Source organism: Mus caroli, unplaced genomic scaffold (genome assembly GCF_978045245.1).
Source record: "Mus caroli unplaced genomic scaffold, Mus_caroli_1 scaffold_20, whole genome shotgun sequence".
Classification (NCBI taxonomy): domain Eukaryota; kingdom Metazoa; phylum Chordata; class Mammalia; order Rodentia; family Muridae; genus Mus; species Mus caroli.
The window spans coordinates 17,269,244-17,294,461 of NW_028227275.1; the positions used below are offsets into that span (position 1 = coordinate 17,269,244).

General features: G+C 44.7%; 1 protein-coding gene across 1 annotated transcript; it reads left to right on the forward strand.

Moving 5' to 3' along the window:
- The first annotated feature begins 1,704 nt into the window (after positions 1-1,704).
- On the forward strand, positions 1,705-23,872 carry LOC110285299 (cytochrome P450 2C44). Its single transcript, XM_021151363.3, has 9 exons — positions 1,705-1,941; positions 8,582-8,744; positions 12,455-12,604; positions 13,516-13,676; positions 14,223-14,399; positions 15,558-15,699; positions 16,818-17,005; positions 22,407-22,548; positions 23,268-23,872. The coding sequence occupies exons 1-9, from the start codon at positions 1,762-1,764 to the stop codon at positions 23,447-23,449; spliced, it is 1,485 nt and encodes a 494-aa protein (XP_021007022.1). The 5' UTR covers positions 1,705-1,761; the 3' UTR covers positions 23,450-23,872.
- Positions 23,873-25,218: the final 1,346 nt, after the last annotated feature.

Here is a 25,218-nt window from a genome sequence, read left to right on the forward strand (position 1 = left end):
TCTCTCAAGACAGTTTCTAAGAGCCCCTAACAATCTAAGAGCCCCTAAAGATAGCACATTTGCATTGCAGGTTCCAGTAATGGTCAGGGTGCCATTCTTTGAATTGATCCCAGGAAGCGGGTAGGTGGAGGAATGTCGCTATCTGTTTTATGACCAGTACCTGGAGCACTAAGCCACAAAGGCTACACTCCCAAGCCTGGGCCCAAAAGCCTCGAATTTTGTTTTTACTTTGCTATACTTTTTTAATACTTCTTCAGAATCACTGGGTCATATGATAACTGTTTAACATTTTGAGGATCGGTCAAAAAGTATTCCAAAACAAATCACAACCTGCCAGCAATGCACAAGGATTCCAATTTCTTGCCATCATTTCCTATTGTCATTTTAAGCAGCCTACTACTGTACTACCATAAGGGTGGTACATTCTTGTAATCTCAATGCTCCAGACCCTACAATCGAGGGTGACTTCAAGGCCAACCTGACCTCAACAGGGATTGATCATTTTAGATACAAATAAAAACAAGATAACTTTTTAACCATTGACACCCAAGAACATATAGTGTTGTAAAATTTACCAGAGCATAAATTTTACCATTTTAGCCTGGTGTGATGGCATGGACCTGTGTGTGGTCTCAGTGTTCAGGAGTCTAAGGCAGGAGAATCACTGCAAGTTCAAACAGCCGTGTTTAACTCAGTGGCATTAGATACCGCACTGTGCTGTATGACCACTAACGTTATCAACATTTTCAGAAGCTTTCCAATTTCTCAAACAGAAACTCTGTACCTATGATACAATAGCCTCCCCTCCCCTCCTCCTCCCAACCCATAGTAACCTCTCTTATCCACTCCCTGAGCATATTAATTTGCCAATTCGAGATACCCCATACGAGTGGAATCACACAAGAGTTTTCACTTGGCATAGAGTTTTCATGCTTCCTCTACCTTGTAGTGCATGTCAGAATTCCATCCTTTCTTAAGGATGAACGCTATATACCATGTTTCGTTCAATTACTTGTTGATGGACACAAAAGATTGAACTGACGAGGTACCTGGTTCTCCAAGGAAAACTCTCCCAAAGCTCAGAGCACGCAACCTAGCTTCTTATTTCTAGTCTGTAAATGTAATTATTTCAATGACCTTAGAAACCTATGAAATACCAAGCGCAGCTTTGTACGTAAGTGAGCTCGCAGTGCTGAGAAGGTCGTGCAGTAGAGAGAGAATACAAGAGCTAGGGAGATGACTCAAGGCGGAAGCATTCCCTGCGCAAGCGTGACCTGAGTTCGAATCCCTACATCTATATAAAACTGGGTGTGGCGGCGTGCATCTGTGATCCTGGTGCTCGGGTGGCAAGATGGGAGGTGGGGGGCAGAAGAATCACAAGTTCGACTGCCAGATCGCTTAGCAATACAAAGGCACACAGTAAAGAATGTATCTCAAGGTGGGGAGCGAGAACCAACATCCAAGATTGTCCTTTGACCTACATAATAATGTGCGCATGCGTCTGTGAGCGTGTGCACACACATCATATACATACAGAAAAAAAGAAGAAAGTTATGGGTTTTTCTGAGTACAAGGAAAAGCAGCAGCCCTTCTTGATCTCAGGCTCCAGCAAACAAACTCAACCCCATTCTGTTTTGTTTTTTTTCCCCAAGTCCAAAACTCTGAGCAGCCTTTGCCCAGGCAGGGACCGCCCACCTACCGCTCACTGGGGCTTAAGCTTTGCTCACAACAGGCAGCTTCAGTTAACATCCCGGGGCTGACATGGAGCTGCTGGGTCTCCCTACACTTGCTCTCCTGGTTTTGGTGACATGCCTCAGCCTCCTTTCAGTGTGGACAAAAATGCGCACTGGGGGGAGACTGCCCCCTGGCCCCACTCCACTTCCCATTATTGGGAATATACTGCAATTGGATCTCAAGGACATCCCTGCATCGCTTTCCAAGGTAAGGGGCTCTCATCCTTGTGGGGGTGTTGCTTCCAGGTTAGACACTCATCTCTTGGTCCTGCTCAGACCACACAGGGTGCTGGCTATCCCACTGCCTGCTTAGATCTGTTTACATTGTAGGCCCTTTTTGGAATTGCAGAAATGTAAATAATTCTCACCCTTTGAGAGCTGGATCACTTCAGAGCAGATAGTGAGAGGCCTCGGCCTACCGGGGGATGTTAGTTTGGCTCCTAAATAAGAAGGTTCTGGGATCAGAATGTTTGTAGGTTTTTTGTTGTTGTTGTTATTGTTTGGGTTTTTGTTTGTTTGTTTTTTTGTTTTGTTTGTTTTTTTGTTTTGTTTTGTTTTTCGAGGCAGGGTTTCTCTTTATAGCCCTGGCTGTCCTGGAACTCACTCTGTAGACCAGGCTGGCCTTGAACTCAGAAATCTGCCTGCCTCTGCCTCCCCGAGTGTTGGGCTTAAAGGCGTGAGCCACCACCGCCCAGCTACACTTTACTTTTTTTTTTTTTTTTTTTTTAAGATTTATTTATTTATTACATGTAAGTACACTGTAGCTGTCTTCAGACACTCCAGAAGAGGGCATCAGATTTCGTTACGGATGGTTGTGAGCCACCATGTGGTTGCTGGGATTTGAACTAAGGACCTTTGGAAGAGCAGTCGGGTGCACTTACCTGCTGAGCCATCTCACCAGCCCTACACTTTACTTTTAAAACTCTATTTTATTACATGTATTTAGTCTGTGGGCATATGTATATGTGTATGTGCTTGGGAGTACATGCCATAGACACACGTGGCAGCTAGTAGGCATTGATACTTTCTTTCCACCAAGGATCTAACACAGGTCATCAAACTTGGTGTCAGGTCCCTTTTCCTGCTGAGTGATCAAATTGGTCCAACTTTACTTCCCCACCCCCCCACCCCCCGCCCAGAGATTGGCAGATGATTTTTTTCATTAATTAATTACTTTACTTCACATTCCAATGACAACTTTCCCTCCCTCCTCTTCTCCCAGTCCCTCCCTCTTCCCTACCCTCCCTCCACCCTCTCTTCTCTTTCTCCTCAGAGAAGGGGAGGCCACCCAGGCATATCAAGCTGCCTTGGTATATCAAGTTATGGTAGGACCTGTACCATAAGAGAGAGCCAACCCCTGACACTGTCAACACTATTCTGCTATGCTTGCAGACAGGAGCCTAACATAACTGTCACCTTGAGGGGCTTCACCCAGCAGCTGACAGAAACACATGCAGAGACCCACAGCCAAACGTTAGGTAGAGCTTGGAGAATCTTGTGAAAGAGCGGGAGGAAGGATTGAAGGAGCCAGAGAGGTCAAGAACACCACAAAAACAAACAAAAAAAAAGAAAGAAAGAAAACAAAAACTTAACAAAATCAATTAACCAGGGCCCCTAGGGGCTCATTGAGACTGCATGGGACAGACCTAGGTCCCCTACACATATATAACAGACATAAAGCTTGTTCTTCATGTGGGACCCCTAACAGCAGGAGCAGGGCCTATTTCTGACTCTGTTACCTGCCCTTTGGATTGCTTTGCCTTAATTGGACTGCCATGTCTCGTCTCAGTAGAAGATGCTCTTAGGCCTACTCCATCAGTGAGTTTTATGGTGTGACTGAGCCCTAGATACAAAGACTGCCCCTGCGCCTACCCGTGCACAGAATCACCTGCTTTCATCCCACACCAGTGGAACATTGTTTGTTGTTGTTGTTGTTGTTTTATAATTGAGGAACTGCATCAATGCATCATTATCATGCAGAGCTCAAAGTTTACACTTGAGTTTGGAGCTAAGACGAAGGGATGGACTAGACTATCTAGAGACTACCCCACCCGGGGATCCATCCCATAATCAGCCACCAAACCCAGACACTATTGCATATGCCAGAAAGATTTTGCTGAAGGGACCCTGTTATCGCTATCTAGTATGAGGCTATGCCAGTGTCTGGCTGTAGTTGTAGTAAGCTGGCCTGCAGCCTACATGAACCGGGTATTCTTGGAAGGCAGGCTGGGGCTGAAAGAGAGAGAGAGAGACTAGACAGCGAGAAAAGAATGAAGCCAAGACAAAATTTTCTCTGATCAAGGCCTGTGAGTTTACTAAGAGACTGGGCTTAAAAGGGGGAAGGCCCATCCCCCCCACCAGTCCATCCTTGGTGCTTTGTCACCATGCTGTCAGCACTTGGTCGCCAGGCTGTTGCTTATTCAGGAAGACAGGTTCAGCCTCTTGGCAGGTAGCAGAATCTCAGGGCAGTTGACACTTCAAAAGAAGGCAGCCAGGTCGGAAAGCTGCACCTCAGATAGCCCCACCTCAGTGGCAACAAGTTCTGCATCAGCCCACTTCAGACTGGGGGAGGCTACACCTGGCAAATACAAAAGTGGATGCTCACAGTCATCTATAAGATGGAACACAGGGCCCCCAATGGAGAAGCTAGAGAAAGTACCCCAGGAGCTGAAGGGGTCTGCAACCCTATAGGTGGAACAACAATATGAACTAGCCAGTACCTCCAGAGCTCATATCTCTAGCTGCATATGTAGCAGAATATGGCCCAGTCGGCCATCACAGGGAAGAGAGGCCCCTTGGTATTGCAAACTTTATATGCCCCAGTACAGGGGAATGCCAGGGCCAAGAAGCGGGAGTGGGTGGGTAGGGGAGCAGGGTGGAGGGAGGGTATAGGGGACTTTCGGGATACCATTTGAAATGTATATAAAGAAAATATCTAATAAAAAAATATTTTAAAAAAAGTTTACATTAGAGTGCTGCCCGAGTGCATTCTCTGGACTTGGACACATGTATAACGGTATGTATCTGCCCTTAAAATGTCAGAACAGTTTCACTGTCCTAGAACTCCCTGTGTTGCCTTGGCAACCACGGCTCTTCTACTGTCTCCCATAGTTGTACATTTTCTAAAATGTCATGTAGATGAGTCACACACGAATCCTTTCCCCGTTGTTTTCTTCTTAATAATAAGCATCTAAGCAGCCCTCCTTGTCTGTCATGGCTTCGCAGTCATTTCTGACTGAACCATTACACCCCGTGTATTCATTCACCTTTGGCAACTATACGAAATGGCTATAAACATCCATGTGTAGGTTTTTGTGTAGTCCTAAGTTATCTGCTCTTTGGAGATAGCAAGGACACGTGGTTGCTGGGTCACATGCTTAGTTTTGTAAGAAGCTGCCAAATAAGATGACAGTTACAGCCATAAAGTTAACACGAGAAAAGTGTGTTCTACATAAAATGAACAAAGTCCAATACTCGGTAGCAAAGGGCGCTTAGCAGAGTCAAGGCATATCAATGAGGTGAGCGGAGATAAAATAAGAGAATGGGCAGTAAGTGCTAAGTTCAGAAGAGTGGGTCTCCTGATATGTTGAGGGCTGAAGAATGTTGGCTTCTATTCCAAAAGACAGGACAGCAGAGATTTCAGATGGTCTGGCATAATACATCTTATGCTTTAACCACTTGGCTCAGTGGACTTGCAGTTAGGGGTAGATTGTAAATGTCAATTGAGGCAGGCTTAAAATGAGGCAGGCTACTCATGTAGCAATAATCCAGGGGAGATGGTGGTGTCTTGGGTTAGTGTAAAAACAGAGGAGGTTCGGAGGGGTGGTTAGATCTGACTGTATCTGGGAGTCCGAGTCCACAGGGTCTGTTCACAGGCTTGTTGATAGGTTCAAGAAGAAGAATTAAGAATGGTTGCTAAGTTCCAGCTGAGCAGTTGCTACAGAATAAGATGGGAGAGACTATGGGATCAGGCTTTTTTGTTTATTTGATATTAGGGTAGGGTGTACGAAAAGCTCGGTCTTAGAGCTGCTGCTTCAAAGACCTACTGATGCTTGGTGTCAGTATGTGAGCAGGCAGTGTAACATATGAAACTTAAATGTTGGGGGCTGAGCCCAGATTTACATTTTGAAAATTCGGGAGACGGAGTGTACTAACAGCCATGAAACTGGATGAGATCATATGGGAATGGGTAGACTGAGGCATAATCTCAAGGTCACCCCCAATAAAGGGGTCAGCCAGATAGACGTCTCAAGGAGAACTGAGCAGGAGGAGCCACGAGGTAAGAGTAACCACCAAGGAGTGGGGTGTCCTGGAGCCCAAGGGAAGGATACATTCGATGAACTGCTTCAACCATGTCAACACCAGTGGCTCACCCAATAAAATGGGACAGTGAAGTGAAACATTCAAGGGAGCCTCAGGAAAGAAGTTTTCAGTCCCGTGGTAGTGTTAAGGGTTTGTGTTGAGGTTACAGGAAGGAATGGGGGAAAGAAACTAAAGAGAGCAGATTTGACAACGTTTCAGAGCTTTGCCGTGAGAGACTGTGCTTTGCACCATAGCTCGAATAAATTAGAACCCAGCGCACACATTGGGAAATTGCCCGCCCTCGGCATAAAGAGTCATTTACAGAAACAGAAAGCTGTGCACACAGGCGCAGGTTCAAGTGAGTGAGGGGCTGCTGTGGTGAATGCAGATGAAGACTTTCCATCCCTTCCATTATCTCTGGAAGCTACAAAGAAGAGTCATCACCTCAAAGAGGGGTTAGGAGAGGAAGGCCAGGCAGGCTGGATGCCAAAGTACAGAAGTACTCTCTAGGTCGGGCAAATTTCATCTTTGGGTATACAAAGGACTAATAGAAGATGTCGGAATGGTTCACCATTTGAGAGGAAGCCGGGGGGTGGGGTGGGGTGGGGGGGTGGTGAGTGAAGGAAAGAGAAACCCCAGGGAGTCAGCGGAAAACAGTGAAGGAGTTGGGACTCCTTTGAGCCTCTTAGAAACAAGAACCACAAACAACAATGAAACTGTCTTATTAGGGTTTTATTGCTCTGAAGAGATACCATGACCAAGGCAGCTCTTATAAAGGTGAACATTGAATTGGGGCTGGCTTACAGTTTCAGAGGTTCAGTCTATTATCATCATAGCAAGAAGCATGGCAGCGTGCAGGCAGTCATGGTGCCGGAGGAGCCAAGAGTGCTCCTCCGGCACCATGACCATCTTAACCCAAAGGCAGCCAGAAGGAGACTGTCTCCCACAGGCAGCCACGAGGGGGCGCGCTTCAGGATTGGACAGAGCCTAAGCATAGGAGACTTCAAAGCCTGACTACATAGGGACACACTTCCTCCAATAAGGACACACCTATTCCAACAAGGCCACACCTCCTAATAGTGCCACTTCCCATGGGCCAAGCACATTCAAGCCACCACAAAAACCAAACGAACTAAACAAACAAATAAAACAAAAATTTTATTATACTGGGTCCTAGAAGGCCACGTTTATGCAAGGATATAATATGCTTTGAACACTCTCCTCCCATACTTCACAATCCTCTTTCTCCCCCATCTCCACACCCACTAATCCCCCTTGTATCCCTGGACAGTTTTAACTTTTACTTTAGTGTCATCTGTATACAGATGATTTTGTGTATCTGTATAAAATACAGAACCCACCAATGAAAGAAAACATGCTCAAGCTTTAAACGAAGTATTGAAACACAAATTTGCATTTATATGTTTGTTGGGGCTGAGGGAATGTTTTAGTGATAAAGTTCTCGCCAAACAAAGGTGAGGACCAGAATTCAGATCCTTGCAACCATTTAAGGCTGAGCAGAGTTGGTATGTGTACTGTAACTACCATGTTCCTACAGAAGATGGAAGGTGGAGACAGGACACTCCCCAGAAGTTTGTGGTTTAGATAACCTGGCAGATACAGTACTGGGGCAAACAACAAAGAGACTCTGCTTCAAACAAGGGATTAGGCAAAAGACTGACACCCAAGACTGTCCTCTGACCTCCACACATATGCTATGGAATATGTGGTCCCCCACAGATTTGTACACACATCATACATATATAATATTTTATATATGTGTGTGTGTGTGTGTGTGTATAAACACACACAAGTTTTCTATAAATTTGGGGGGGGATAGAAATGTAGGGCAGGGCCACAGTTGTGGTTCCCAACTTCCCCTGACTCAATTAACTTACTTACTATATTATTTCCAGTTGCACTGGTTTTCCTGCAATGATGTAGCTCCAGTCTTCTTTATAACTGAGAAAAAAAATCCATCCTGTGTGTATATACATCTTTCATTTAATATAAGTGGTATTATCTTTTAGATCTTTCCCCGTGTTGTCCTATTAAGCTCTTCTTTATCGCCCAGTACCACATTCTTTAACACTGCCATAGAACCAACTGTGCATCATTTGGCTGATGGATGATATTTATTTGGCTGTTTTGTTTTTTAAATTTTCAACCATGTATAGTCATTGTACAGTCACCATGTCTATATGTACTGTGCTACATACGGACATTTTCATCCATGGATAGAATGCATGTTGGATATAGCCCGCCCCAAATGTGGCTGTTTCTTTCTTCTCCCTTACAGTAGATGTTAAATTCTACAATGGCTCCTAGGGTCCGCGGTGTCTGCGGCAGTCCAGATGCTTAGTGAAAATTTGCTAACTAAGGTTGCATGTACAAATGAAGGAGTAAAGTAGACTGGATACCTAGGGTTAAATTCCTAAAATGAGACTCATGGAGCAAAGGCCAACCCCTGTGCAGAACTCACTTACTAGCTTCCAATAAAGAGATTTCACAACATCATTTGCGCAACTGCTTCTGTCTCCTGCCAGCTGGCCAAAGAGTATGGGCCTGTTTACACTCTGTACTTTGGATCCTGGCCTACCGTGGTCCTACATGGCTATGATGTGGTGAAGGAAGCGCTACTCAATCAAGGTGATGATTTCCTTGGGAGAGGACCTCTGCCTATCATCGAAGATAGCCAGAAGGGACATGGTATGTTTCAAGCCAAAATGCAGGTGAACTTCCCTTGACACCTGGGTATCTAAGGGAAAGACATCTGATTACTAACTTATTGCATGCCTGGTTTGTACATTGCAACTAACCACATGCTTGCAATGCCATGTTGGGATTCCAATGCAAGTGACCCAGAGTCATTACAGATGCCATAGGTGACAGGCATCGTTCCCAACAAGACTGGCCTCACTACTAGTGCCAAACAGACCCTGAGAGGTGCCGGATCACTAGCACTCTTATCAACTGGCTAAAACTTAGGGGGCTCCCATGTCTGCTTCAGGTTCAATTATTTGTACAGTAATTCATAGAATTGAGGAAGGTGCTAGGCAGGGTTTCATCCTGAGAAGACATATCCAAAGGATCTTAGAGGATTCCAAATGCAGAGTGAAGCACATCTGGGAGGCTCACGTTAGTCTTTAGTCTTGATGTCCAGAAGTGTAGCCTGAGATTTCATTACAGGAGCATGCTTGATGGAGCTGTGTGCGCATGCATATGTGTGTGTGTTTGCATGTGTTTGTGTGTGTGTGTGCGCATGAATTTGTGTGTGTATGTGTTTGCAGGTGTTTGTGTGTGTGTTTGTGTGTGTGTTTGCATGTGTTTGTGTGTATGTTTGCATGTGTTTGTGTGTGTGTGTTTGCATGTGTTTGTGTGTGTGTTTGCATGTGTTTGTGTGTGTGTATGTTTGTGTGTGTGTGTTTGCATGTGTTTGTGTGTGTGTGTTTGCATGTGTTTGTGTGTGTGTTTGCATGTGTTTGTGTGTGTGTGTATGTTTGTGTGTGTGTATTTGCATGTGTTTGTGGGGTAAGCAGTTTCCAACTGAGCTGGCTCCAGCTCATGAATCTTTGGTCATGTGTCTTAACCAGAGCCTCTTACAGCATCTTGAGGTCCGAAGTTCAGGGTAATATCAAGTGATCCAACCTTTTCAACTTACTTGACTGATCTTCCAGCATAGCTAGCCCTCATCTTGGAATTATTCAGGGCTCACTCACTATGAATCAGTTCACTAGTATAAACTTGAGCATCATCTAGAATATTTAGAATAAAAGAAAGGCTTCTTCTACGTAGAAAACCCATGGGATTTAGAAACTCCAAAAAGCAAAAAACAAGGACGAAGACCAGAACATGATTTCTATCATACAAACAGATCGTACAGCACCTTTGAGACGAACGAACATCAAGTCAGGTTAAGTTAATTCGTTCTGTGAACATGACTGAGCTAGAGCCAATATGAGACGCTTTTAAAACAGGAGCCCTTACTCAGAGGTCTGGGACTAGAGAGCAGCAGTACTTGGAGTGTAGCTTCCCACAGTGGGGGTTGGGCGGGGAGTGGTGGAGGCAGCTAACAAGGTCTAACAATGGGCAGGTACCGTGAGCTAAGCAACAGCCTGGACGGTGAAGGAGAAGGGAGGATGAGGGGAGCAGCCTGTGAGTAGCCATGACAATCCCAGTCATATTCCCATTCTCAGCTGAGTACAGAGTCACAGAGAATTCATCTTATTGTATTACACATCACATACACAATGCTTTATAGGTATCAAATGTTATATAATAAAAAAAAGCTAAGAGTCTCTCTCGAGTCATTTAAAATTATAAACTTTGAATCCCAGATAAATTCTTTTCCAAGTGTATTACGGATCCCTAACTACATCTATAATACAGACAGGATGCTGGTTGTACAAGGGGACTGGGCCTTGGGACATCCATCCTGTCTCGAGATCAAAGGACATTCGTCCAAATGAAGCAGCAGCCAAGCCTCCCTTTGGACAAGCAAGTTGTTTGCATTGGCTCTGTTCATTCGTCTTTTCATTTTCTTTGAGACTATAACATAATTACATTATTTCTCCCTTCCCTTCGGCCCTCCAAAGCCTCCCATATACTTCTCGTTACTCTCTTTCAAATTCATGGGCTCTTTTCTCATTAATTGTTGTTACATTCATTTGTGGTGTGTGTTTGTGCATGTGTGTGTGTGTGTATGTGTGTGCATGTGTGTGTGTGCCTAAACATATAAATACAACCTGCTCAGTCTGAATAATGTTGCTTGTTTATATATATTTTCCGGGCTGACCATTTGATATCGGATAACCCAGAGTTTTTTCTTTGGGGAAGACTCTATATCTCTTCTGTTCTTTCATCCCTTAGTTGCCTGTAGTTCTTTATGTAGGCTCAATGCCTCCTGATCCCCATACCCCCTCCCCCTCCCATCCCCTATCCCGCCCCCCATCCGTGTTAGCATCATGGTTGTGTTTATTAGCCATGTTGCTGAATTTGTGGGTGTAACTTTCTGACATTCCTGGAGATAAAAATTTCACGGAAAACTCTCTCACCCCCTCTCTTTCAAAATCATTGCTGAGCTTCAGGTTCAGAGTGTGTTGTAGGCATCTCAGTTGGGACTGGGCTCCACAACTCTGTACTTCATCGGTTGTGGCTTTCTGGGATGGTCTCTGTCTGGTGCAAAGAAGTCTCCTTGATGAGGGTGAGGACTACACTTGTCTGTGGGATAAGCACAAATGTTTACATTGTTGTTAGGGATGATGTTGACTGAGGAAAATGCCAGTTGTAGGTTCTCTGCCAGCATCCATGATCTCTCTAGCCCTGAGGAGTGGGATAGCTTTCTAGTAGCAAGCATGATTTCACTCTTGCTGAATAGATCTTCTTCCACGCGTGCGCTCATGCAAATGTCCCCATTTTATAAGGATAATCACATTGGGTTAGGGACTATCCAATGACCTCATTTTTGTTGTTGTTGGTTTGTTTGTTTGTTTGTTTGTTTTTTGAGACAGGGTTTCTCTGTATAGCCCTGGCTGTCCTGGAACTCACTCTGTAGACCAGGCTGGCCTCAAACTCAGAAATCCGCCTGCCTCTGCCTTCCGAGTGCTGGGATTAAAGGCATGCACCACTACTACCTGGCTCAATGACCTCATTTTAACTTGATTATCTCTGTAAAGACCCTGTCCAAGTCAGGTCACATTCACTGATACAGGGGGTTAACTTACCAAAGTATTTTTGCGGAGGGTAGCAATTCAGTGAATAATATTTTTGTTCAATGGAATATCTGCTAAAATTCTAACTGGCTTTCTGTTGCCTGTGAACAACGACTGCTACAGATGGCTACGATGTGTATGTAACTAATCTAATTGTTGAAATATTTCCTGGTAGTTATCAACTCAATATTTTCCCTACCTCTTTGATCTTTAAACATGTATATCATGGTTAGTGGCAATCGTTCAAATCTTTAGTTTATTCATTTGCTCACCAGAATTAGATGCCATTAGTGGGCTGGAGCATCAGCTGTGATTGACAAGGTACCAGAGCTTCTAAAGTGAAACCTTTGTGCTCCTGGGACATTTGATGCCGGTTAACTGGAGCTAAGAAATTAGCTGTGATGTAGAGGCTGTTCTGAAGCCCTCAGCACATATATAGAAGAGAACTGCCTGGCCTGGGAACTCAGAGGCACCAGGGAAGGGGGAGTCCTTGGTGGGGGGCACTCTCTTGGAAGCAAGGGGGAGGAGAAATGGGATGAGGGAGGGGTCGTGGAGAGCAGCTGATGCTTAGCACTGTGAGAGGCCTGGAGAGGCCATTGGTAACAGTGTAGCCTCAGTGGCAGACACAGTCAGGCCAGGCAAGAGAGGAGCCATAGGGAAGTTGGCCTCTGTGATACAAGACCCTTGCTGTTCTCTCGCTTTGCCCAGGAATTGTTTTCAGTGAAGGAGAGAGGTGGAAACTCCTGCGACGCTTCTCCCTCATGACACTGAAGAACTTCGGAATGGGGAAGAGAAGCCTAGAGGAGAGGGTGCAGGAGGAAGCCCGGTGCCTCGTGGAGGAGTTACATAAAACAGAAGGTGAAACCTACCGCCTGTCCCTAATCCTTGCTCCTCCTCTGAGGGGTCCCTTAGCCCAATGTCTACCCAGTCTATGAAGACATCAGGCAGAACAGGAACATCAGCCCCAAAGCTGTTACTTAGGGCTCCGCAGCGCCTCAGATGGCTTCGCGTTCTAACCATGGCACTTGACTAGATGTATGTCTGGACAAATTACTGCATTTTTCTAAGATGCATTTTCATTATTTAAAAAAAAAACAATCAGGAGCCGGGCATGGTGGCACACGCCTTTAATCCCAGCACTTGGGAGGCAGAAGCAGGCACATTTCTGAGTTTGAGGCCAGCCTGGTCTACAGAGTGAGTTCCAGGACAGCCAGGGCTACACAGAGAAACCCTGTCTCGAAAAAAGCAAAAACAAACATAAATAAATAAATAAACAGGCTGCAAATCAAAACCAATAGATAGATTTTAATAATACAGGAAAAACATTTGTATGGTATCCAATATATTATAAATGCCTCATAATATTGATTGTTCCCATTCTTATAATACACATACAATTAAGAATGGGTTATAATTATAGTATACTTCTATATAGACCATATAGTAGCACCTCATGCTATTACAAGATTAATGGAATATACTAACAGGATATGTACTGTATATGCTAATATATGTGTGTTAATTAAGATGACTAGAAGATGCTTACATTCTAATAAAGGAAGTTTGGAGGAATAAGCAAGATGTATATATATGAAAAGAGGCCAGTTCTTGAAATCCTAATTTAGGATGACTAGAATGTCCATCATTAAGGCGCTGAAACTATAGCTCAGTGAAAGAGACTTGCCTGGCATGGGCAAGGCCCTGCGTTCAATCCTTAGCACTGCAGACAACAGATCTCAGTGTTGAAATTCTTCCCCCCAAACCCCCAGCTCAGCCCTTCGACCCCACCTTCATCCTGGCCTGTGCTCCCTGCAATGTGATCTGCTCCATCCTTTTCAACGAACGATTCCCATACAATGACAAGACATTCCTCAACCTCATGGATCTTTTAAATAAAAATTTTTACCAACTGAACTCTATATGGATCCAGGTAAGACCTGGGTTCTTCCTGTGTATGGCACGGTCCTCACTGGCCTCCTAGAAACCTAGGGCACAGTAAAAGGCTCTGGGTTCCCTTGACCTATGAGCTTAGCATCCTTCCCTTTGTGCGTGCAGAGTATATGAATAACATTTAGCGCAGCGACTGGGGAAGTTTGTCCTCTGCTTGGCCCAACAACTGCTCTGTTGGGAATGTGGCTCAGTCATAGAGACTTGCCTAATGTTTGTGAGGCCATGGATTTGATGCCCTGCACTGCAAACTAAAGACAGGAGGGACGGAGGGAGGGAGGAGGAAGGGGGGATGGAGGGAGGGGGAAGGGAGGGAGGGACCCAAGAAGGGCTTTCCCAGTCACTTCCATTGACAGCCACTCAGTACATCTCCACTCCCTGACTCTGGGGTTGAGCAGTGGTAGGACAAACCATAGATGGGAGGGACACCCCTCTTTGCATGCCGCTTCCCCTCCCCTCCCTGCCAGCCACACCACTCCTCACAAGGGCATTGCCCACACTTCCTGTGTTTGCTCGCTTTCATTTGTAGATGTACAACCTATGGCCGACGATCATGAAGTACATACCCGGAAAGCATAGAGAATTCTCAAAAAGGCTTAATGGTGTTAAAAACTTCATCCTAGAAAAAGTGAAGGAACACCAGGAGTCTCTGGACCCTGCCAACCCTCGGGATTACATCGACTGTTTCCTCAGCAAGATCGAGGAGGTACAGGACTTAGCCCCCCCCCCCCCCCCGCCCGCCCCGTGAAGATGCAGGAGAGTGGTCACATATGAAGGTAGTTGTTATAATCCTGGTACTGTATGGATTGCTGGATAAAGGATCTGACACACATACACTGTAAATAAACTGTAAGTAACGTTAGGCATACCAGTAATGGCTGGTGCGCAGCACTGGTACTTGTAACGCTACTGAACAGAGCTCCAAACTCTGGAACTTAGCACTGTGCACGTTTAGAGTCCCCCAGCTAAGCCGAGCGAGCAGTGGTGGTGCACACCTTTAAGCCCAGCACTTGGGAGGCAGAAGCAGGTGGATCTCTGAGTTAGAGGCCAAGCCTGGCCTATACTGTGAGTTCCAGGGCAGCTAAGACTATACAGAGAAACCTGGATGCCAAAACAAAAACAAAAAGAGTGCACCAGCCAGCTACATAAATGAGAAGAAAACACCAGTTGACCCTATCCTAAGTGCACATTATTTCCCCAATAATAAGCTCTGGCATGTATAGCCAGGTTCCCTTAAGGAGATGTCTGAGAAGAGAATGCTGTGCATGCCACTGCCCCGAGCGAGTTCTCTGAGTTAATGAGGCCTTTCAAAGAGGTCCACCACAAGGGCCTAGTCATTCCGATGAATGTCAGGGGACTGTAATCTCTGGGCAAAAGAAAACTATCAAGGTGTGGTGGTACACACCTTTAATCTCAGCACTCACAAGGGAAAGGCAGTTAAATCTGAGTTTGAGGCCAGTCTGGTCTACAGAGCAAACAAGGGCTACTAACAATGGTGTTACAGAAGAGCCACACAGCTGGGTAGAAAAAAAAAGGAAGCTGGCCAGTCATGCAGTGACCTTCCTACACCGGGCTCAAACAGAGCTTATCAAACTCGTCTCTTTCATTAAATACTGCCCGAGAGCTTATCATTCGCCAAGTGTTTGTGTATGTGGGGTGTTGCTCTGAGAGCTTCCTGCCCGTTCTGTGTCCTGGCTAACCTGAGATTCAAGCCCAGACAATTCAGCTTCATGACTTAATGGCTCTATTCCAATAGGACAGGACACTAAAGGGACCTTGGAAGGAGTGGATCATCCATGGTGGGATTTGAAGAGATGGTTGCCTCCTCTTTAGCTCACAGAGCCCATAACTCTCCCACCTGCAGGAGAAACACAACCTGAAATCTGATTTTAATCTGGAGAACTTGGCCATCTGTGGGTCTAACTTGTTTACAGCAGGCACGGAGACAACCAGCACCACCTTGAGATTCGGGCTTCTGCTCCTTGTCAAGCATCCAGAGGTGCAAGGTACCCTGAGTGAAGAAGGAGGTGGGGGCTGCTGTGCTTTGTGGGAAGGGCCTCGTCTTTGAGGGACAGAATTATGTCCCGTGGTGCTGCTAAGGAAGAGAGGCATTTAGGAACTAAAAGACTGTGATTTAGATTCAAAAGTAGAACGTATGGCTCTCAAACCTCATATGTTAGAAAAAGAGTCAAAAATTTAGCTGCCACTGAGCAGAAGATGTTAACGGATTCCATACTGAAACCACTCGAGGACCTGCCAACACCGGGCTGGGTGACTGCACATGAGTTCTTTCATCTTGTGGGCTTCTTTTTCACGCCTTAAAAATGCACCAAACCCCTCCCGGGGGATTCTTAGCTCTGACAGAATTTTTCTTTTTCTTAGCATATACTAATTACATACAGTGATGGATTTAGTTATGCCTTTACATGCATGTAAACAATGTATACAGCTCCTATTCATTTTACATGCAAGTATATCATGTATATAGATCCTATCCACTTCTCCCACTTCCCACTCCTGTTGATCCGGGAACAGGGGAAGGATTACTGAAGGGAACTAGGTGAGGGGTTTCTAACAGGAGAATGGGTGGCCTACCAGAAGCTACACCACTGAAGGCAATTCTTCCTCCTACCGCAGCCACTAACTGCTTATGGATCACCAAGTGGGTCTTAATCATGAAGTTAAATGGAAATTCCAAGGATAATCTCGAGCCATTTCTCAGAGCACAAGCTGTAGGAAGTCAGGATTTACTGCTCAACAAAACGCAGTTCTCACGGGAGATATGGGAAAGTGCTAGAAGCTGATAAAGATGCGCCCGGCAGAATAAGGATCTAACATTTTTCCCTCTATGGTTGATTTGCCGGGAATCACATGATCAGTTGGGCCTGCCTGGGTCTTGTCCTAACCACAATGGCAGTCCTGTACATTCCTGCCCCAACCTTTGTTTCTAACAGCCACATCTTTGGGATTTGCAGCAAAAAGGGACTTTGAACCCATCCACCCCCAGCCTCGCTCACCCCCTACCAAAGCCTTCTCTAGGTCACTTTCTATCACTATTTGCAAGTATTTCCAGGTCTCCTGGGAATATAGGCCTGAGTGAGGAACCCTCACTGTGTCTCTGCAGCCAAAGTTCATGAAGAACTTGATCGTGTGATTGGACGCCACCAACCCCCCAGCATGAAGGACAAGATGAAGCTGCCCTATACAGATGCTGTGCTGCATGAGATTCAAAGATACATCACTCTCCTTCCTTCTAGTCTGCCCCATGCTGTGGTCCAGGACACAAAATTCAGACACTACGTCATCCCCAAGGTTAGATGTGTTTGCAAAGATGACTGGGAAGGGAGGGGTTACCATGGTACCTGCTGGGGTTAGGCAATGGCTCTCAGTTCTGGGGCTGGAAGAGAAACAGGTTAGAGTCATCAAGAGAACGCAGAGCCACAGACCTCATGTTACCTCTGGGCCTTGTCTTCGACTTTGTAGAACATGGCACGCTGACCTGAAGTTTCCCAGACCCCTCATGTCACATGCACTAAATGAGCAGTGCCTTCAATCTAGAAGAAGCCCACCTGATTTTTCATGGTGGGTTTTAAAAAGGGCCTCACTGTGAAGGTGCAGCAGTTCTGATGTTGAGCCAAATGTTGCCTTTAATCCCAATGTTCGGTTACTCAGTTAGGTTATTGCTGCCCTCAGAGTCAATCTGTGCATGCCAGGGTTGCAGGGAGCCTTCAGCATTTACATTTAAGGGGTTCCATTGCTCCTAAGGTGTAGAAAAGATTCCAAATGTGGCCATAAACACTGCCAAACTCAAACCACCCTGCCTGTCTAGTCTGCTAAAGTGTGAGTCTACACAGCTGACATGGAACTGGACCTTGAGGTCAGCCGTCTAAAACCAGGATATACATCATAAGAAAAAAAAACCAAGGGCTCGGTGGGTGAGGGAGAACACTTGGTATGCAAGCGCAAGGACCTGAGTTCAGATCCCAGCACGGGTATATAAAGCCACACGTAACCCTGCACTGTGGTGTGCAAAGGCAGGAGGGTCACTGGGCCTTTCCTTTCTTTGTAATAGAACAAGTCCTCACTACACTGCCTCAACTGACCCCCATCTTTCAATTCTTTCACCTTAATCCCTGGTGTGCTGAGAATACAGGTGTGTTCACCACCTGTATTCCAGCTAAGAAAACCTTTCATTAATTAAAAAAAAAATTACAAGGTAAAAGAACTCAGGAGTAAGCAGGAAGTGTGAAAGATTTTAAAGATATTTTCAAGTTTAGAATGCTAACTTATACAATTTTTAAATCAAAAGACGTTCTGTCTTAGGCTAGGAAAATAAGTTATCTACAAATAAAATTACATGTTTATATTATAGGTAAAAGATGTATTTCTATGAATATATAAATTAATATTAATAACCATATTTTTTCTGGAACCAAATGAACCAGATTCCAATTTTGATATGGAATTTTTAAAATATTTAAAATAAATTATAGGAGCTGGGCAGTGGTGGCACATGCCTTTAGTCCCAGCACTTAGGAGGCAGAGGCAGGTGGATCTCTGAGTTTGAGGCCAGCCTGGTCTACAGAGTGAGTTCCAGGATAGCCAAGGCTACACAGAGAAACCCTGTTTCAGCAATAAGTAACTAATAAGTAAGTAAAATACAAATCCACAGGTTTTTAAAAATGTGTTATACATTTTATTTATTTTTATGTATAGTTCTTATGAATGTTATGAATGGTTAGTGAATATATAAAATAAACCCACAGAATGGAATAGACTGAAAATAAAAATTATAAGGATTCATGTTTTAACTTATCACACTATATAGACTGGATGTTTAAGAGAACTCTTAAGACAGGGTTTCACCATGTAGCCTTGGCTGGCCTAGAACTCACTGTGTAGTCCAGATTGTGGTGGAGCTGGCAGAGCCCTGCCTGAGGGATGGCAGGCATTCTTGCTGGTAGCAGCACCAAAGGTAACCTCTGCAGGAGGCTGTGTGACCACAGCTGCAGACATCCACAGCTCCAGAAGAGCATCCCCACTGCTAAGAACTTTTATTTTGTGCAGATTTTCCTCAAAATAAGAATTTCTTATATATTATAATTTTTAATAAATCAAAAGACTTATTCTGTATTAGGCTGGGAAAATTTATCTACAAATAAAATAACATGTTTGTATTACATATATAAAATGTATTGATAGTAATACATAACACTATATTTTCTGGAACAAACTAATAGATTCCAATTTTGACATGGAATGAATTATTAATAATTATATTATATATAATAGATAATATATATATACACACACACACACACATATATACTTAAAAGCTAGATGTTGAAGCATGCACTTATAACCCCAGTTTTTGGCAGATGGAGACAAGAGAATTAGGAGTTCAAGGCCAGCCTCAGTTACATAATGAGTTTGAGACTCTGACTCAAAGCACAAACTAAAAGAACGTAATTTATATCTGAGGGTTAGAAATGTTCTGTTTTAAAAGATGCTCACTAGTCACGGACATTTAAAATTCTGCTATTCCTATAAACTAGAATACTGTGCAAGCTACCTAATACCACAGGTTCTATGTGGAAACAGTGGGCCAGGCTGTGCATGTCTTGTTTTCATTTCATAAAGTATCTTCCAGGGGACAATTATAATCTGGTAACAGTGATTATATCAAGCTAGAAGCCTGTGAAGAAGGAGGGAGGAGCCAGTGGGATGGCTGAGCAGGTAAAGGTGCTTGCTGCCAATTAGTGACCTGAGTTCAATCCTGGAACCCACGTGGTGGAAGGAAAGAACTGCCCTCTGACCTCCACGTGCACACCGCTGCAGGAGGATAAACCAACAGATAAAATGTAGAGGAATTTTAATCCAGCAACATGGTTGCTCTGATTGCATCCAAAGACCTAGGTCTGGGATCTGGCTGGAATGTAGACAGGCCTTTAGAACACACCTGCAGCCCCCGAATATGAGTCTAATTAAGGGGCAGACAAAGTGACCAATCAGAGAAAGATTTGACAGAATGGGTCAGAGGTAGGATACACCCAACTCTCAGAAGAAAGGCTATTTAAGGTCAGCCCTGGGAGGATAAAGGGGGGTCAGTCCAAATGTCAGTGAGTGGGAGTAGGGTCTGTGGAGTCAGTGTAGTGAATGTCGTGGACTTGAGTTCGTGCGTTCAGTGCAGGTCAGCAGAGGCAGTTGAAGCCAGAGAATAAGAAGGAGCCAGAAGATTAGAACAAATTGCCACCAGAGTTAGTTTGAAGCTGTGCAGAGTAATTCAGTGAGAAGCTGAGAGAAGCCTAATTGAATCAGTCAGTTTGGAGAGGAGTTTGAGCCAGGACAGTTGAATTGAACCTGCCAGCCAAAGCTCAGAAAGAGCTAGAAAAGGTGAGCTTATTCAGCAGTAAGCCTCCGAGATGACAATTACATCATGCAAATACAGGTTATTTTTATAGTAAATGTCAAAAATAATTTAAGAGAACAAGAGAGAAACATTTTTGCTTTATCGTCTTCTGCACAGTACAGTTTTGCACCGCACTGTCATTTCCAATTCTTGCACAAACGTTTAAAGAAACCCGAAGTAAAAGCAGAAAAACTTTTGGCTAAGCTGGGTGCTCCAAGACCATATAGAGCTTGATCCAGGCTCCAGTTGTGCTGCTTGCCACAAGCAAGCATTTCTCCTTTCTGATCCTCAGCTTCCCTGTTTATATAACGTGAGCCAAAAAAGCATCCTCTGTGTTCCATTGGCATGAGAGTTAAACAAGGTTTATAAACAGCTCCTCACAGGGTCGGGCAGATGCAAGGCTTCCTGTATAAACAGTGGCCGCTGTTAGCATGCCGTTAGCATGCCATTAGCATGTCATCATCGGGACTACAGCTTCTTGATCACTCCCCACTCACAGCCCTTCTCTACCAGGGAACCTCTGACCTTTGCATCTAGGCCTACCAAATAGATATATATACATTAAACATTTTCTGGTGATAAATCCATAAAAGTACTTAAAACAATTTTTGCTACACGTATAATTTTACACTGTATTAAAGACAGCCAAATTTGCATCCTAATGAGCTCGGTGTGTTTTCAGTTTTATATGAAGGATGAAATATGAGTTGATATTTGGTCCTGTAGGTAGGAAGAGCGTCTCTGGTGTTTTTCAGAGTTAACAGGTATTTTGATTTTATAATTGTCAATGCTGAGAGCACCATTTTGCATAAATGTTCAGCACAAAAAAGCAGGAGGAGATTTACTGCTATTTCAGAAGTTATTAAAAACCCCTACCCTACCAAAACTGCTTTAAACAATTTCATAATGGCACTCAAGTTGGTGACTCAAACAGCAAGTTTTAAAACCAACCTTTTTTTTTTTAGATTTTTTTTAAAAGATGTATTTATTTATTATATGTAAGCACACCATAGCTGTCTTCAGACACACCAGAAGAGGGCATCCAATCCCATTACAGATGGTTGTGAGCAACCAGGTGGTTGCTGGGATTTGAACTCAGGACCTCCGGAAGAGCAGTCAGTGCTCTTAACTGCCGAGCTACCTCTGCAGCCCCCAAGCATCCTTTCTAACACAATTTAAAGACACATTAACTGTAGACTTGCAGGCTGAAGGAAGACAGAAGCGGGAAGCCTGAAAGTCTTTGCTTTCTATAGTTAAACCATTGTTTCTATGAGCGCAGAAAACCTGAGGAGGAAGACTGCAGTCCAGAGCATGCAGTAGTCTTGCATCTCAGCTGAGCTGTTTCGGGCCACGTTCTCTGGAGTTGTGTGGTCTGACAGCATGCTCAGTACAGGGCACACGCTGTGTCTGGATAAGACGGCAGTGAAGCCACAGGACGTCACCCCTGTAAGGACGGTGGGAAATGCCCGATTCCTTACATGTTGAATTTGGATGACATTTTTGGTCCTTGTGTGTTGAGAAACGTGTTACTGTGGCTAGCTTGCATACAGTTCCCACTCTGATAGCTTGTTTTATCTTGCTTCGATAACGCTGTGACCAAAAACAATTTGGGAGGAAAGAGTTTATTTACAGTTAGCTTACATATCCCAGGTCACAGTCCACTGAGGGAAACTAAGGCAGGAACTCAAGGCAGAAACGGAAGCCACGAAGCAGTGTTGCCTACTGGCTTGCTCCTCCTGGCTGATCCAGTTGACTTTCTTACCTGCCCCAGGACCACCTGCCTGAGGGCGGAGCTTCCATAGAGGGCTGGGCCCCCCACATCAATCAATCCTTAGTCAAGAAAATGCCCTATATACGGGCTTGTGTTTTCTCAGTTGAGGATCTTTTTATTACGCCATTTTACAAGTGGGGGGAACGAGGTTCCATTGTACAGACCCGAGGCTCAGCGGCTCATTTCCTTCCACTTACATCAGAATCCAGAAAGGAGGAAAAATAACAAAAAAGTAAGCATGCCAAAGTTAAGTCTTTCAGCTTGAGGCTGAAGCTCCAAAAAAAGCGCGTGTGTGGGCACGGTGAGCTGCAGCCTCAGATTTTCAGCAACTAATTCTTGAATGCTTACTGTCACTCTTACCACAAAGAACTGCCAGGCCGGTAGGTGCGCGTGTAGCAGCAGTAGCCCGAGACAGTCAGGGAATATGTGAGTATTTCCCTGTTAAATCCACTGTTACTCAGAGCATTTGAGTGGCTTGGGAGCTCTAGGCTAACTGTGGCAAGCACCTCAGTGGTCTCGTCTCTTGGTTCCAGGGCACCGCTGTGTTCCCGTTTCTGTCTTCCATCTTGTTGGATCAAAAGGAGTTTCCCAACCCAGAGAAGTTTGATCCAGGACACTTTCTGGATAAAAATGGCTGCTTCAAGAAAACAGACTACTTTGTCCCTTTCTCCCTTGGTAAATATACACGTTTTGGGCAACTCTTAGCGTCACTGAATCACGTTTTACCGTGACCCACTGATGCAAAGTCAATTGATCGAACTGTTCTAACGTCCCAAGTCTCGCTAGAGACATTCAAGTCTCTATACCAGTCACATCAGCTTAGTCATCCAGGAACTATTGTGTGGCTGGTAATTGCACATTCTTAAAGAAAACAAACATTAAATTCAGATGTCACCTATTGCTTGGCAATGAAGAAACTGTTGCAAATTTTGTCTGCTGATTTTCCTTTGTAATATCAACTTTTCCAAAACACTCCAAGATATGTCTTCATTTAACTGTTATTAATTATTAATATTAATTTTCTGATTCTCAGAGCCAGAGTCCATCAGAGAACCTTCATCATCTTTCTTCTCCAAATTTGGCCTGTTTCTAAAAGTTTTTAATTTTTTCATTTGATGTATATGGGTGCACGTGAGCTTTCAGGGGCCAGAAGAGAGTGTCAGATCCACTCTAACTGAAGTTAGAGCTGTTTGTGAGCCACCAAGTTGGTGCCAGGAACCTGGGTCCTCTAGAAGAGCAACCAGGGATCATAATCCCTGGGCCATCTCTGGCCCCTAGAGCATTGGGATAAGTGCTCGGTTACTGTCCTCCTGAGGGTTCTGATGGGCATCTTCAGTGGCTTTCAGGTCTCCTTTGACCATGAAGAGAGCTAACGGGGTGTTTTCTCCTTCCAGGGAAGCGATCTTGTGTTGGCGAGGGTTTGGCCCGCATGGAGCTGTTCCTGTTCTTCACCACTATCCTGCAAAAGTTTTCCCTAAAGGCTCTGGTGGAGCCAAGGGACATTGATACCAAGCCTATTACTACTGGGCTTTTCAACTTGCCGCCGCCTTATAAGCTGTGCCTTGTTCCAAGATAAGAGTTTCTCCTTTTAATCATTTGAATCAAAGTTATTGTTCCCTTTTTTTTTCTATAAACAGTCTATTATGCTAAGTGCTACCTTGGCCAGAAACATCACTCACTAACAGCACGTGGGCATTTGTTTCCATCTAAAAACCTGGGTCCTGAAAGCTCCCAGGACACACAGGCAGGGTGTCTCAGTTCCTCAGCTGTCAATAAACTAGGCCCTAAGCACAACTGACACCAGATCCACAAGGCCCTCATCAGACGCCACCTGCAAGCAGCTGCGTGCTCTTCTGTGGCTTCAGAAATAGAATCATATTCTGTCACTGTTTCAATAGAGAAATTAATGTACCAGCCCACACACATTTTCCTATTCTCACGTAAAAGCATTTATGTGGTTTGTGTCACCTTCATGAAATAAATTCTCACCCCAATAATAGTTTCTTTGTATGTTTGATTTTATCTCAAGTCTCAAAAAAACCCCAAACAAACAAAACAAACAAACAAGCAAAAAAAAACCAGACTCTTTCCTTGGCCTGTAATCTACAAGAAGATAAATAGAATACAATGGTAATTTCCAGAGCTCTCCCTGCTCCCCCATCTATTGGCAGCCATTGGTTTGCATGTGGCCCAAAGAACATCCTTAAGAAGTGAAACTACAGGGGCTGGAGAGGTGGCTCAGTGGTTAAGAGCACTGGCTGCTCATCTGGAGGTCCTGAGTTCAGTTCCCAGCAACCACACCACATGGTAGCTGATGCCCTCTTCTGGTGTGTCTGAAGATAGCTATAGTGTACTCATATACATGAAATAAATGAAGAAGAAGGAGGAGGAGGAGGAGGAGGAGAAACTACATCTAGGACTAAGGCACAGACATTCATGACTGGGCCCTCCTGACAGACACAGGGGTGGAACCAGGGGCAAAGAGCAAGAGGGCAGGAGACAAAACACCTACACCTTGCCAAGGGAACAGTGGCTACACAGGAAAACAGCAATGATAGCTGCCCTAGAAATGTCTGAGCTGAGTTCAGTGAGCAGCAGCTGCCACCAACTGGGTCAAAAGCCAACACTTTGGGTCAAAGACCTGACCACTCTGGCAGCACTGGAAATGAGAGGACTGTAAAGACAGAGCTGAGGCAGGAGAATGAAAAGACAAGCCACTGGTTGGAGAAAATGTTCTCCAAGGACACGTCTCAGAAAGGAAGATCACCTCAGATATTCAACACTAGAAACTCGATTTGAAATTGAAACGGAGCCGGGCAGTGGTGGCGCATACCTTTAATCCCAGCACTCGGGAGGCAGAGGCAGGTGGATGTCTGAGTTCAAGGTCAGCCTGGTCTACAAAGTGAGTTCCAGGACAGCCAGGGCTACACAGAGAAATCCTGTCTTGCAAAACCAAAACAAACAAACAGATGCCTCATCCCCAAAGACACACAGTGGCCAAACAGGTATTCCCCATCAAAGAAACAGGAACTAGGATGAGGTGAGTGCCAGCTCACAGAGGTTAGAAATGCAGAAAAGGTTAGAAATGCAGAAATGTGGAGCACACAGCAAGGGGGATACAAAGCTGGGGTAACAGGACCCTGCAGGTTAGCATGCAGAATTATACGGCCACCCTGGGAGACAGCTTAACTCTTGCTTCTAAGCATATCTCCCTCATACAACCCAGAACTGCTGTCCTCGCCTTTACCCTATACCACATCCGCAGGGCCAGAGGATGACTTGGTGTACCAGGCACACAAAGCTCTTGCAGAGAACCTCAGTTCTGTTCCCAGCACCCAATAGCTG